Source organism: Anopheles coluzzii, chromosome 2 (assembly GCF_943734685.1).
Source record: "Anopheles coluzzii chromosome 2, AcolN3, whole genome shotgun sequence".
NCBI lineage: Eukaryota > Metazoa > Arthropoda > Insecta > Diptera > Culicidae > Anopheles > Anopheles coluzzii.
The window spans coordinates 1,550,053-1,564,013 of NC_064670.1; the positions used below are offsets into that span (position 1 = coordinate 1,550,053).

General features: G+C 48.2%; 2 protein-coding genes across 2 annotated transcripts; one reads left to right on the top strand and one right to left on the bottom strand.

Moving 5' to 3' along the window:
- Nucleotides 1-9,248: 9,248 nt before the first annotated feature.
- On the top strand, nt 9,249-13,649 carry LOC120952842 (COMM domain-containing protein 4). The gene is made up of 4 exons (XM_040372378.2): nt 9,249-9,347; nt 9,446-9,527; nt 12,937-13,077; nt 13,161-13,649. The coding sequence occupies exons 2-4, from the start codon at nt 9,525-9,527 to the stop codon at nt 13,626-13,628; spliced, it is 612 nt and encodes a 203-aa protein (XP_040228312.2). The 5' UTR covers nt 9,249-9,347; nt 9,446-9,524; the 3' UTR covers nt 13,629-13,649.
- On the bottom strand, nt 9,594-12,575 carry LOC120952838 (leucokinins-like). The gene is made up of 2 exons (XM_040372375.2): nt 10,987-12,575; nt 9,594-10,369 (listed from the first exon to the last, which is right to left on the bottom strand). Exons 1-2 carry the CDS (start codon nt 11,492-11,494, stop codon nt 9,987-9,989), a joined length of 891 nt encoding a protein of 296 aa, XP_040228309.2. The 5' UTR covers nt 11,495-12,575; the 3' UTR covers nt 9,594-9,986.
- Nucleotides 13,650-13,961: the final 312 nt, after the last annotated feature.

Below are 13,961 nucleotides of genomic sequence, written 5' to 3' on the forward strand. Positions count from 1 at the left end.
TTTGTTCGCTTCATGTTCGTTACTTCTCGACTACAACTAACTCGATTTTGGCAAAGATAGTGGAAAGATTAGCTTTAAACATAGATTATCGCCCGCTGGGACACGGGTGCCGGTGCCGAGATACTTTCAACATACTCTCATTCTTCTAGTACTTGGGCGTTGGCCTCGATTTGCAGCGGCAGTTTCGCGAAACCAACCAAAAACCAACCAACACCCAACCCCCGGGTGCACCATAAATCTGCAAAACATGTTGGGCTATTCAATTTTTAGTTTCTTTTCGGGGTTTGCCACCACACAATAGGCAACTTTACACTCCGGTCCGATTTATATGCATGCCGGTGCAATGAATAATAAGAAACGGCCCAGCAGCAGTGCAACAACAAGGCTTCGCCAATGAACACCGTCGCTTAACGGGGCTGAGAAGAGAATGTATTTAAAAATGTGTTTATAAAAGTTTGTTCACAGCATCGTTGTACGTTAGAGGTGCCATCTGAACGATGCAACTAATGCCAACCGGCCAATAGGGAAATAAAACTAGCCACCAACAACCGTTCACCTGGCTGCTGGCTGCATGCCTTCACCCATAGAAGGAAGAAAGAAATGCCGTCCAATCGGTAGAAACCGCGTGAAGCTAATAGAAAAGAAGACTATCTCTGCGCGGACACTTAATTGCAGCGGACTTTTTTTTACCGCTGCCACCATGACGATTGATGACCGACGGGTTAAACATTAAATGCAGTAAGCAACAGAAGAATAGAAAAAAACAGCGCCATGCCAACCCATCACCATTGGCGAATGGCGAGTGGAGTGGAGTGGTGGCGGACGATGATAACTTTTTAACGTTTGCAATATTGCGCCATCACGCCCTGGAAGCGGGACGGTTCGTTACGTCGGCCCTGGAGTGACCGTGTCGTTTTGTGGAACTCCCCTTGTTAACGTTCCCACTGAAAGATAGCACTTTCAATTGATTTTTCGATTAAATGGTACAATTATTTGAATAGAAGCTAATAATGTAATTCGGTGAAAAGGCTTACTTTTTACTAAGTAACAATCTTTGTGGCTTTTATATATGTGCTCGTTTTTAATTACATTATTGAAACATGCTGCTCTCATTGTAACAAACTTAATTTCTAAACACAAAATAAAACAATCACCCTTTTTGTGATGCATTCATAATTATCGCTTCATTTTTATTTGCCTAACACTCCATAGAGCAGGCTCTACCCTCCCACAATAGATACACTTTACTGCTAGTATGTAATTATGAATTTGTACAATTCCAACCCCGAACCTCAACCCATACACACACATACATACACACGTACTCGGCATGGAGATGCAATTGAATAAAAAGCGACGGAAACGGACAAACAGTCGCGTACACGTTGGCTTATTTATCCGCGCGATCGTTACTGATCGGCTCCTCGGTGCGTACACACAGCCACCACGCGTTCAGAGCCTAATCCATTGCACCAACAACCGATGCGCAGAGAAGCTCCTCGAAGCTCCTTTCCTGCTGCTTCTGAACCGCCCCGCTCCGTTGTGCGAACATTGTGCAGACATTGAACTGGAAGGTCGCTTAATTTTCAATTTCATCTTCAAACGCACTCGGCAGCGAATGGAGTGATGAAATGCGGTAACCGTAACCCGTGCCGACCCGAGTGGTCAAAATGAGCAGCGCGCATAGCAGCTAACGAGCCGTTCCGCAGCCTCAAACCGAACCTTTACCCGATGGAAGCTGAAGCTGACCCGGTGTCATCAATCGCATCACTCTTGTGGCGGGTTTTAAAGTACGAAAGTTGCCCAGTAGTAAGCATGCGGTTATTCCCCCTTCTTCCCAGGTCAATCTGTCGAACGTTTTGTCTAATCGCACACACACACACTGTCCCTTTGTTCCTTTCAGCATCCTCCAGCCCCTTCTTTTTGGGGTAAAGAGGCACGTGAACGCGAAAATTAATTAACATCAGTTCAAGAAACACACACCGTGATGGATATGCTTTTGTTTGTCTTTGATTTTGACTGCAAGGGGCTTTTGGGGGGAGGGGGATGCTGCACCCATCGATTTTTGTTGCTCGGTTCAATTGATCAGTCGGGCTGATAAATGCGAACCTATTCGTTAGGCGATGTCAATAAGAGTCTGCTTGTTGAAGCTTGGTTGATTCAATTACCAGCTCCCGTATCGATTTCTGTCCCATTCTTTTTTCCCCCCAGCATAAACAAAACTGGTTTCCTCTATTTATCAACCAGCAGCATGATTCGGTCATGTACATTCAACAATATTTGCCCTCCACCCCTACAACAACGTCTCCTAGCAACCACAGCCCCCTTTGTTTGCCGGTACTGTTTTCGGCGAGCTTTTACTTCAAATCAAAGCAACTCGATTCCCCCAAAAAGCTACACAACATCGGAGGAGATGGAGGATGAGAAGGAGGCAACTGGCAGCATAAAAGCAGCGACCCGCATCGCCCAAACGCCCAAGTGTTTTCTCTTTCTCTCCCTCTCTCTGTGAAGTCTCTGAAGTCATCAATGATCAATGAGTGTCGGGCGAGTTTGTGTGGGGATGTCTGCATTTGCTTTATTTAGTTATGCCATTTCGCCAGCATACGATGCTGGCCGACAACACCACCCCGTCACCACCACCATGGCCATGCTGGCTCCTGCTTGCTTGCTGTTGCTTCGATCACCGTATTTTCATCACGATTATCTTCCTTCGCTTTGGCACGCGTTTGCTGTACCGGGCAAAGGGAAGACACCGGCACCTGCACCAGCACAATTATAGATGCCCTTCCCTTTTGATTTCTTTTGATGGCGCGTGTTTTCCCGCCCTTTTGTTGTGGGTGACGCAATTACACCTGTGTCGTCGTCGTCGTCGTCTATCGGAACCCTTTTGTTGGATTCCATATTGTTAGAAGGGTTCGGTTTTGTTGCCGTTGGTTTTGTTTACTCATCACTTTGATTTTTCCTCCGCTTTCTTACTCCCAAAAAGACAAGATGTAAGATAACGGACGCGAGAAAGTTAATACACTTACGACGACATCAAAACGAATGACATTACACATTTTCTTTGCATGTTGGAAGTTAATTGTTAGCTCACACGCAAGCACTCGTTAGCTGGGTGGCTTCACCGCTTGAGATCACGCTTGCAGCCACACAGCTTGCAGAAGAATGATTGTATTGCTTTAAGACAAGAAAAGCAATCTCAGATATGGCCATATAAGGAGATTGTTATAAAAAAGACACAATGCGAACGATAGTCAATCCAAACACGATGTCCTTCAGTCCCAGTTGGCAAATTCCTCTTGGAGAGTGTCTCTGCCAATTCGGCACTGAAGTTCAGTGTCGAGCGAATGTAACCTTCTGCGCGAGGATGACCCACACATACCAACCATAAGCGACAGGAGGGGTGGGGGGGGCACTATTTAGGAACAACAATCACCATCTCGAGAGGACATGATTGTAACTGAGACCAAACCATTCACAAACGCACGCACTTGCTCTGAATATCATTAACAGCACACACACACACACACAAAACACTCATATCGCAATTGGCATCAAAAGCACATCTTTTTTTTCCAACCCAACTTTATGCGCATCATTTATCTTCCGCCATTCGTTTGCGCAATGATGTTTCGAGCATTCGCGACCTCGGTACCTTCTTGCTCGGCATAAACCTGCGCACGCCGATACACTCACACGCTCAAGATCATAATCGACGCTGGGGCGCGTGGGTTGCCTTCACCCGACACTCTGTGCTCTGTTTGCGCGCATCGGTGGTGCATTTGAATTTCGCAAGTCCTTTGATGAGCCCGGTACACGGCAGTCAAGCAAAAAACCCGCTATTTCCATGAGCGATCGAACCAGCAATGATCTTCGATCTTTAGCGCTTGTGTTCGGGTGTGTGTGTGTTTCACACCTTTCTAAACGCTTCGCATTCCGTCAAGATAACAAACGCCACGTCCGATCCGATTGGCCGGAGGGGTTTCCGGCCCGCACAAGGTCAGTCAGGGTGCATAAATTATGCTTCCGAACGATCTCGTTTCCCTCGTCCGACTTCCGTCCCGATGGTGCGTTCCCACGAGCTACCTGTATGTAAATCGTGCGTGTGTGTGATCGTGTTTCATCACACGCAACACGGCTAAATGCCACCGATCTGTGTGTTGGATGGTGTTTTTGAGGAGCGTTTGTGACAGTGTGTCACATCCTGCGCTAACGACGAGCTAATTGTTGCTCCTCTGTGGTTCCCCTGTCCGATCTTAATCGTCCATTCTGACGTGAGCAATTAATCTGTTGCTTTGTACTTACCCCTTGCCGTACCGCTGAGAGGTGGCAGGAAAAAAATATCCTTCCCTCCCCCATCTCGAACCGCCAACAACACCGTCAAACGCGAAACTAATTAAAAGCGACACCTTCGAAACTCGGCAATCGACACCCGTTTTAAGCGGCATTCGATCGGGCGCCAAAGTTTCTTCCCGCCGGCATCCCAGCTTCTTGCGGCCACCTTCGCGATGGTGTAATGTTAAAGTGCTTTTCTTTCCATTTTTGCTTTTGCTTCCCAGCGCAACCAAACACGACCGGTGCGCCGCATTTGGTGAGGACCGCACGTGCCGTGTGCCCTGTGCTGTTGGGCTGTTGATCGAACGTTGAACGGCGGTTTATTTTTACGATCCACAGCGTACAGGCATCGTTTCCGTGGTGTGCTCTTCGCTCGTTTTAAAGAAATCCTCACCCTGTAACCACACACAACACAAGCACAGGCAAAACAACTTTTCCTTAATTCGGTTCTCGCGCTGAGTCATTTCCCGTTTCCAGGTTTTCCCGCCACTTTTCGCCACACCTTTAAAAGCGAGTGGCTGTAGCAACAACAACAACAACAACGACAACACCAAAAAAAACACAGCCCTGCAACTGTAATTAATCATGATAATGAATAATAATAACGTCGTTACTGGGGCGGTGGACAAATTCCTTCCAGAACCTTCATCATCGCGTGTCCACCGTGATGGGAAATCGCTAAAATGAAGAGCTCCAGGACGACTGGACATTACACCAAAAAAAAATGCTCCAAAAAACTCAGCAATCCATGGGTGCCTCTCAGCCTCATCGTTTGCAGTCATTAAAGTCATTAAAGAGGAGGTTGAATTTATGGCACGCGTGAAAAATCAAACCTTAAATTGCGTACCGAGGCACACTACTACTGCAAGGGAGATGGTTTAATTAGCATGAGCAGTTCTCAAACACACACAAACGACAATCGACAGAACGCAAATCGACACGGTGGTGAAAGGCAGAAGGCGTAATTTATGCCATCACGCCACTAATGGAATCGTCATTTTTCTTGATTAGTACTCGGTGCAGATTCGCCTGAATACTTCGAGCACGTGTAAGCACGTGTAGCACTCACCTACGCCCTGCCTCCTTCATCCACACACACACACACACTCAAACTTTACACTAACTTCACGGACTATTACACCCATTATCCGCAGGACTCTGGGGCCAATCCAGTTCGACATCCCTCATCCGACCAGCATCAGCAGACCCAACGAAGGCCCGACCGTTTTCCATGGCTCAGCCCCTGGCTCGCGTGTGTTTGAGTGAACACATTATAAAATCATTGCCACTCAAATATTTACGCCTTTGGCATTTCCTCAACTCTTGCACGCGTCCTTTTTACATGCACTTCACACGCTCTCTCTCTCTCCTACTTTCTCAATGCACGTGGTTCATTTCCGGTTACCGAGAGAATTGAATCCTCATGTGCATATTGTGCAGCACTGTGTAGAACTTTAGGGCGGGTGAGTTTTAGACAACTTCTACCCTTCTGTCAGCCAGCCAAACCGATACCTGAAAATGCTGCAGAAATGTTTAAGTAAACCATTCATAACACTGGATGTATTTCACCTTCGACCTGCGGTGTTAACGATGGTGGCTCTCTCCATTACAGCCCACGACTTCCACGGTGAACATGTGCTCTTGCCTGTAGCAGCAAACCATTTATTTAATTAGCACAAATCACCCAGTCGGTTCAATGTTTCGCAATGCTCGCATCAGCTTGAAACCACCAACTCCAGGAATGTCTGGAAAGATGGGCCAACTTCTACTACTACGCGAACAAATTCAGACCGAATATTACCGAGGGCGCGGTTCCATTGCTTTCTCAAAGTTATGATTTATAATATCCACACACACACACACACACACACACACACACACACACACACACACACACACACACACACACACAGACCCTTATAACATCAATCCCGATCGCTTGCGCTCTCTTACAAATCCGAGGCTTATCGATGGTAGGTATTATGTAAATTACTGACCAAACATCAGCGCACCGGAGCAGATTTCGGAGGGGGGGAGGGAGGGCAAGATGCAATCGTACCGCGCTCGACAGGGTAAATATTAGCTATTAATTAAGCGCAGTTAACCGAATTATCTCAATCCTTTGCAGCGACGGGAGCACTGCGAGGCACGAGCAGAGGAGACAGGGGGAGAGGCAGCTCTCGATCAAAGCTTCAAACTTTGGCCCGGAATGCTTCGACCTGGATGATGAACGATGGGTTACGACTAGCATTCCTCAACGTTTAAACAATAAATTAATTTTACTTTGCATTGTAGGACGGGCGGGCCAGTCTCTTTCGCGGGTACGTCACGATCGGTACATGCAAGCTAACGAGCTGTCAATTCGGGGTATGGAAATGTGTGGAAAATTGAAATGTTTTACCTACGACCTACAAATAATTATTGGCAGGAAATGTACAGCAAAGCCCTAAAAAGCCCATTAAAATGTGAGAGTTCCAGCTCGACGCCTAAAACCAAACCTACTCCCTGGACCTTTCCCTGCTGGAGCTAATGACACTCGTCATTTGTTGTACGTCGAAAGTGAGTGGCAGTCAGTGTTTCCCGCGGCTTCAGATGGCTCAAGAGATACGATGAATTGCTCCGTTTCCGTCACGAACAACGAAGGGCAAGCAACCTTCCAATTGGTGGCGGCGACGACCACCAAGCCAGTAGGCGGATGTAAGGCAACACACCGGATTTGGGGGGTTGTCGTTCGGCCACGTGTTTGAAAGTAAAACGCTCGTTTCTCACTCACTGACGAGGGCCGCAGTACTCCTTGTTCTCTGTGCGTATCAATCGATATCGACATTTACCTGATCGTACAACATCTCCATTTCCAATCTGCCTTCCAATTCTAGACCTAGATCAGTCAAATGTCGTCCACGGTCAGTCTGTCAGATCAACCGGCTGCCACGCAGTTGTCGGGCTTCACATTCTTTCCATCGATCGTACAAAGAACGCAACGGATCAGCCAAATCCGATCGCGCGATTCCATTCGAATCGAACCATTCTTGCCGAAAACCTTGAACGTCATACCCGGTGCCTGTGGCCGGTCCGTCCGACATCACGCCGACGCTCCACATATCGGACGCCCTCAATTCGCTGCCGTCATGCTGTTCCGTTTTTGCCCACATTGTCTCACTTTTCCGACTGGGGGGGGAGGCCCTCGTCAAACAAATCGTCGCCGCAGCTTCCCTTGGTACGGTACGATCAGCTTCCCTTTCCCTTTTCTGCGCTCCGACATCCGACACACCGACGACACTTGCGTTCAAGGTCGGAGGAGGATCGTTTGTTTCGGGGACTCATCGATGGTCAAACATTACGCAACATTCTTTGCGTCGAACGTTCTCCCTGCGTACGTGAATTCACTTTCCAAAAAACAGCTACCTTTGCACAAAAATTCCTGGAGTCTGAAGAGTACACTAGAGCGTGGCCAAACCTTCAAACGATACGCTCACTGTGTGCTATGGGCCATTTTGCAACTCAATCAGAAGATCTGCTCTGTGTCCCGTTTCCTACGGGCAAACAGTAAAACCCTACAGACAACGTCATTTTTTAATGGCACCACATTGCACTCGTTACCTGTTTGCCTACGATTGCAGTTGCAGATGTGACACAAAAGTGCATCACAACAGGTAATTGGCGCTACCGAAAGTACCCACTAATGGGTGCACCACCGTCGGTCTTGGGAACGCATCATCGCCTACTACGTCTGCTAATGGGTGCGCGAGATCAATGGGAAAAGCATGGCTGCAGTGAGTTCGATGTCACAACTCGTTGCTCCTCGTGACGTACAGTCCTTTTCCATCGGGATGCAGTGCACGGTTCAATTACGGTGCATCCAAGCTTCTTACTCCACGTGGTGCTGCTTAGGAATGCGAAACGAATGGTTACGATCTAATCGAGAAGAAAATACCCCTTGTTAGAACTTTCCACACCGCTCGTGAGCGGCCATAGTCAGGCGCATAAAGGACCTACATCGCTTGTCGGATTATCGACGACGTAAGAGATTAAAACATGCATGGCTCACGGCTAAAGCGCTCGGTAAAGCGGCAACCTCAGAGGGACAGGGTGTTTTCATCCCAACAATATCGTTCTGCAGTTTTCGTCGAGTAGGTGAAAGTTGGCCAAACATTTGATTGAATTACAACGCATACCACACCCCGCATACCAGCAGCAGCGACGCAGGCTGTTACCGACCGGGAGTGGGAATCTTTGCCAAAACTTTTCACACATCTTCACTCGGGGCTTGGCTGGTGCTCATCGCAAATCAACCGAAAGCTCCCGAAAGCGTTTTGTAATCCTATACCACTCTCTTATCACAAAGACTTTCTAACCATTGCATTCTTGGTCCGCACGCCCAACTTTACACACTTTCGAATGTAATGTCGTCTTGGTTTGTTGGTCGAGAGGATTCCACACAGTGCAGCAAACTAATCTAATCACATTCTGTCTCTCTAACTCGGGGACAATGCCTTTTGGCACTTTGAACTAGTACTTTCATTTTCATTTACGTTAAAATTACCATTTAAAAAGGTAAAATAGCTAGCAGACCGTTTGGCATGGGTGGCATATTTTGAAAAGATTTGAATTTGTTTCTCCAACTTCCCTCATTTGAATGCATTTCAGCACATTTGAATTTGTAGAAAGAGATGAGCTCATTTAACCTCTCATTCCACTGTAAAAAAAAACAGCACAAATACCGTTAAAGTACTGAAATTTAATCAAAATTTGCCCAAAATTAACGCAACAAAAAACAGCGCTTAAAACTGCATGATTTTGTTGTGCGGGGGGCTAAAAGTTTCCCTTCACTCTTTGGCGACAGGAGCGCTATCTGTAGGAAAGCTAAGTTTAACTTCGGAAAGCTTCGTCCCGGGCAGCCCCCTTCGTGTTTGACAGCTGTTTGACGGCGTGTCGTGTACACGGGCCTTTATCATGTTGCAAAGCCGCAAAATAAACAAATACCAAATTGTGTGCCCGGTGCGTGATAAAAAGTAAGTTTCTTCGTGTTTTATACTTTGTACCACAGTCCAAAGCACTAAATTAATGCATCCGATTTCCTTTGTGATCTCTGCACGTTCAAATTTTACAGAGGAAGGTGATCGTTTTTGATACAGCCGAGGCCTTACACGATTCTCAACTTCCGGTGGGTGGTGCATTCGCTTATCAAAATGGTAAGTTTCTTTCGGGACTTTTTTTTTGTTCCTCCAATCCTCAAAACATACGCAACACCACCATCGTACATGCCATCTTCTGTTCGGTTCGCAAACGCATTGTTTATTGAAATATCCTTGCTGCTCTGTTGTGAGAATTGTGGCGAGTGGCGGCGAACTGATTACGGGAGCAATAATGATCGGCTTAGCAACTGGACTGGACGATGATAACAACAATATCTTGGTAGTATCAAACACACATACACACAAACTGCAATCATGCACGGACCAGAGGGGAAAGCTTCGAACTCGGCTGGTGATCGGTGACGCCGGTGACGGACGGGCAGGCGGGCCAGCGGCGTTGGCCGGGTTCCCATCATCTTACTGCCGATGATCGAACCACCTTCCTGCTGCCGCTGCCGCTGCTGCTGCTGCTACCTGAGATGCGAGGAGATCGGGCAGGGGCTGCTCACCGGTCCATCAGGCGGCTGGTGGATCGCTTCGTTTGCCACCCCACGAATGGAACGGATTTCTTATGACCACCTTCGGCTGCTTGTGCGTCCGGGGCATGTTGCGTTTGCCGCCCCAGGGGTAAAACACCTGAGCCGTGTTCCGTTTGCCACCCCACGAGTGGAACTTTTGCTTCGACACGTACCGTGGCGTATCCCGCTTCTGTGGCCCCACCGAACTGCCACGCCGGACACCGTCGCAGTACGTTTCGAGATAATCCTGCAGCATGCCCAGCAGCTGCTGATCGTTAAAATGCTCCACCAGACAGCGGTAGTACTGTTTCGCGTTTCGGGAGCACATCTCGTAGCGGGTTGGTCGAGTCAGCGGCATCGTTTCAAGCATTGGATTTGACGCTGAAAAGCAACAAAAAAATGCAAATTATTTAAAATGTGTGTTTTTGTATTGCAATCTCTCGCAAGCCCCATAAACCGATCGTTCGACATGCATATCGGTAATCAATACAGCAGGGTTCAGAGTTTTCCGTTAAAATGCGCCATTTTTTAATTGCTTCCCTACCGAGTACACTTAAAACGTACTCTTCACACATCCTACCGAGTCCGCCACGCCATAATTGCATGATTGCGTTACATTAATTCAACTAACTTCCCCCTCTCCCAACACACCCTGCCCGCGGAAAGCAATCACGCTAAAATGGCTCACAGGACCGTCCCCCGGTCAACAACAAGCGAAAGCAAACAACACGCTTTGCTTGACATCGTTCGTGTTCGTGGGGTGGACATGCGACCAACCAAAAACAAAAAAAGAACCTACCCCTTTTCACCCTTCAACCCTCCAAGAACTTCCGCGTGTAAAATGTCCGCGAGCGAGCGCGGGCGCGCGTGTGTGTGTAGAGCAAGTAGCGCACAAAAATACACGATGCTGTTAAACGGGGAAAGCTAACAGAGAACCTCCTCGAGCGACTTCCAAAATCAAATAAACAGACCGTTGATTTCCGGTCGAAACGACTCACCGCCACCGCGCCCCGCACCGACGGCAATGCCGCTTCCCTCCATCGATGCTGGCCCAACGTCGGTCGTTCTCCGGTTCGGCAACGCTTCACCGTTGTCGTCCTCGTTGTCGCCGTCGCCGTCCGTCGATTCATCTTCGACGTTGAGCGTCGTCTCGCCACCAAACAGCAGCGAACAGGCGTCATCGAATCGAACGAATCGTTCCACCATGTACTTCCGGTAGCGATTGATCAGCGATTGCAGAAGCATTGGTTCGGTCGGGCTGGATCCAGCTGGCCGCAGGTTCCACGCGAACGTGGGACCAATTTCGTGGGGCATCTTTGCAACTGAAATCAAATTGCTGCCGGCAGGATCCCCTGCGCCAGCCAGGAGCCGGTCGCGGATACTTTTCCAAATATTCGCACCATCGAACCCGGTCTCGTCGGTCGGGGGGCGATCACAGCGGCATGCCTGAGGGCCACCGACCAGCACAAATGCAGCCGTTGCTAGAACTAGACAAAATATGGCCATCCTTCCTGTCCGCGGCCTGGGCACACTTCACACACTACACACTGCGTCTGTCCGCACCGGTTTCTTTTGCACTTTTTTATCCTTTTGCTCCAAAAATAGCTCTGTGTCCTCTCTGTGCACTGAAGTTGCTTTTTTATCCGCGTGTTTGTTTGTCGCTTTCACCCTTGTCACACACCGCGCGGACACACTCAAAAAGCCGAACGCGACATCGTCGTGGTCGTCGTGGTCGTCCTGGTCGGGTGCATGTCGACGCGGCCACGGTCAAACGCAAACTGACGCACCTGTTGAACGGCGGATGTCCTTTTTATACACTCCCTTACCCTTTCCAAAATAAGATCAGCGCTGGGGCCCACCATTCGGTGGAAACCTACACAAATCATCGATTCGTAAAATAATTCCGAAGGGAGTTGTGTGCTCGCACCCAACCCCCAACCACCAACCACTGCCACTGAAGCATCCTTGATTGCTGACAATTACAACCGATTGAAGTATTTCTAACAAACGAATTATATTAACGCGCGATGCTGATGGGAAGGATGGGAGGGATAGGATGGCCTGCCTTGATTTAAGATTTACACCCATTATCAAAACGTCGTCGCCGTCGCCGCACCTCCTGACCCGGCGAAGTCATTTACGCCTCCTTCGCAGGAAGGGACGTGCGTAATGAAAAGTTTTAACCTTAAATGACACCGGCTGGGGTTGGGTTGGGGCGCATCAAACAGCCAACCGGAAAATAATGGCGCTCAGGTAGGATGGTCCGGCCGTCGTCCGTCCGTCCGTCCGTCCGCCTTGTCGTGCAATCAAATCTGTTCAACCGAGCGGAACCGATGAAGCACGTTGCCACTCATTTGAAAAGTTGCACCAAAGCAACCGGATCAGCAGCAGTCAGATCCCAGTAGCCGGGAAAATCCTTTTTGTGCCCGAATAATGCCCACTCTATGCTGGCCTTTGAACGTATCGCCTGGCAGTAAGTAGTGTAGGTACAGTAAGGGTGGACCTGCTTTCGTGACGAAAACATATCTGTCGTTGTGGAGCAGCTGTGATCACGCTACTTGATTCGGGACAGTTGATAACTGCAAAAGGTGCGTCTTTGAGGTTCGGAGTGCAAGTTTTATCATTACACCCCCGTACCACCCGGTTGGGCCCTCCATTTCGAAAGCCATCATGTTGTTTGCGCTGCGACGTCTGTATTCGGGGCAGCTCTTCACGGCCTGCCGTGAATCGTACGTCATCGGTTGAAGAGAGCAATTAAACCGATTGCCAAGCTATGCGCCAACTTTGCCAACTTCTTCCAAACTGTCCCGCCGTTAACTGGACCCATTCCGTTTAATGAAGTTGGTGAAAGTTTTTAACCAATCATTTAGCTTTTATGCTTAGCGTATCGGCGATCTGGATGTTCCATTGTGAGTGTGTTCTCATTCTACTGCTTGGTCTGCTTTTAGAAATTTCGCTTCTGCGGTGATGGCGACTGTCCCGATTGGGTGCTGGCCGAAATCCATTCCAATCTGGCCCAACTCACCACTGGCCAGCTGAACGATCTCGGGGAACATACGGCCAAATCGATTTTAGGCGAAGAAATACCGGTAAGTCCAAGGATCGTCGTTAAGGGTCGGTTTTTGTTTTTGAATTAAAAACACGCGTTCTCTGCATGCAACGTACATTGCAGGAGGCTGAGATTAGCAAAATCTATTCCATCACTAAAGGTTCCATGGACGGGCCGAAGGGCGGTATCGCTTGTTTACGGTTTCTGCTCACCAGTGCCTCTCGGTACAACACGGAGAGTGCAGAATTCAGCACGGAACTGCAGCAGCTCGGATTGCCGAAGGAGCATACCGCCATCCTCTGTCGGCTGCTGGACGACTACGTGCAAAAGATACGGGCCGTACTGCGGGAGAAAAGTTTAAGCATCAATCAGCTGGACACCTTCAGCTGCAGCATTCCGAAGAATACGATCGACTGCATTCAGCTCAAGATCGGGATACAGAACGAGATAGTGGACGGGTTGCCGAGAAAAACGGCCCACACCGTGAATCTCAACCGTAACGATGCGTTGCTGCTGCTCAGCGAGCTGAAAGCTGTGCGCGATACGATGGAGAGCTATAATTTTGATAAGAAATATTTGGAAGAAAAATAAAATGTACACTGATATGGGAAAGCATTGTTATAACTTCTCTCTGTAAATTAGTTTTAAAAGTTTCTGTCAGAGAAAAAGTAATTTTTCGAATTTTGAGTAGGCTCCAGCAATGTGATCGAAATAGCCGCCGTGTATACGCAACATAACCCCCTGCGATGGTGGGTGCTGCAATTCAAAATCCACTAACTTTCTCTTCTTCCCACGGTCTTGCAAGCATTCTAAGCGATTAAATGGAATCACTTGTTTTGTGAAGCTTTATTCCTTTCTCGTTTTGATAATAAAAATTCGTATTTAAACGACCTTTCTCTGATATGATTCGACCTGTTTTGAATT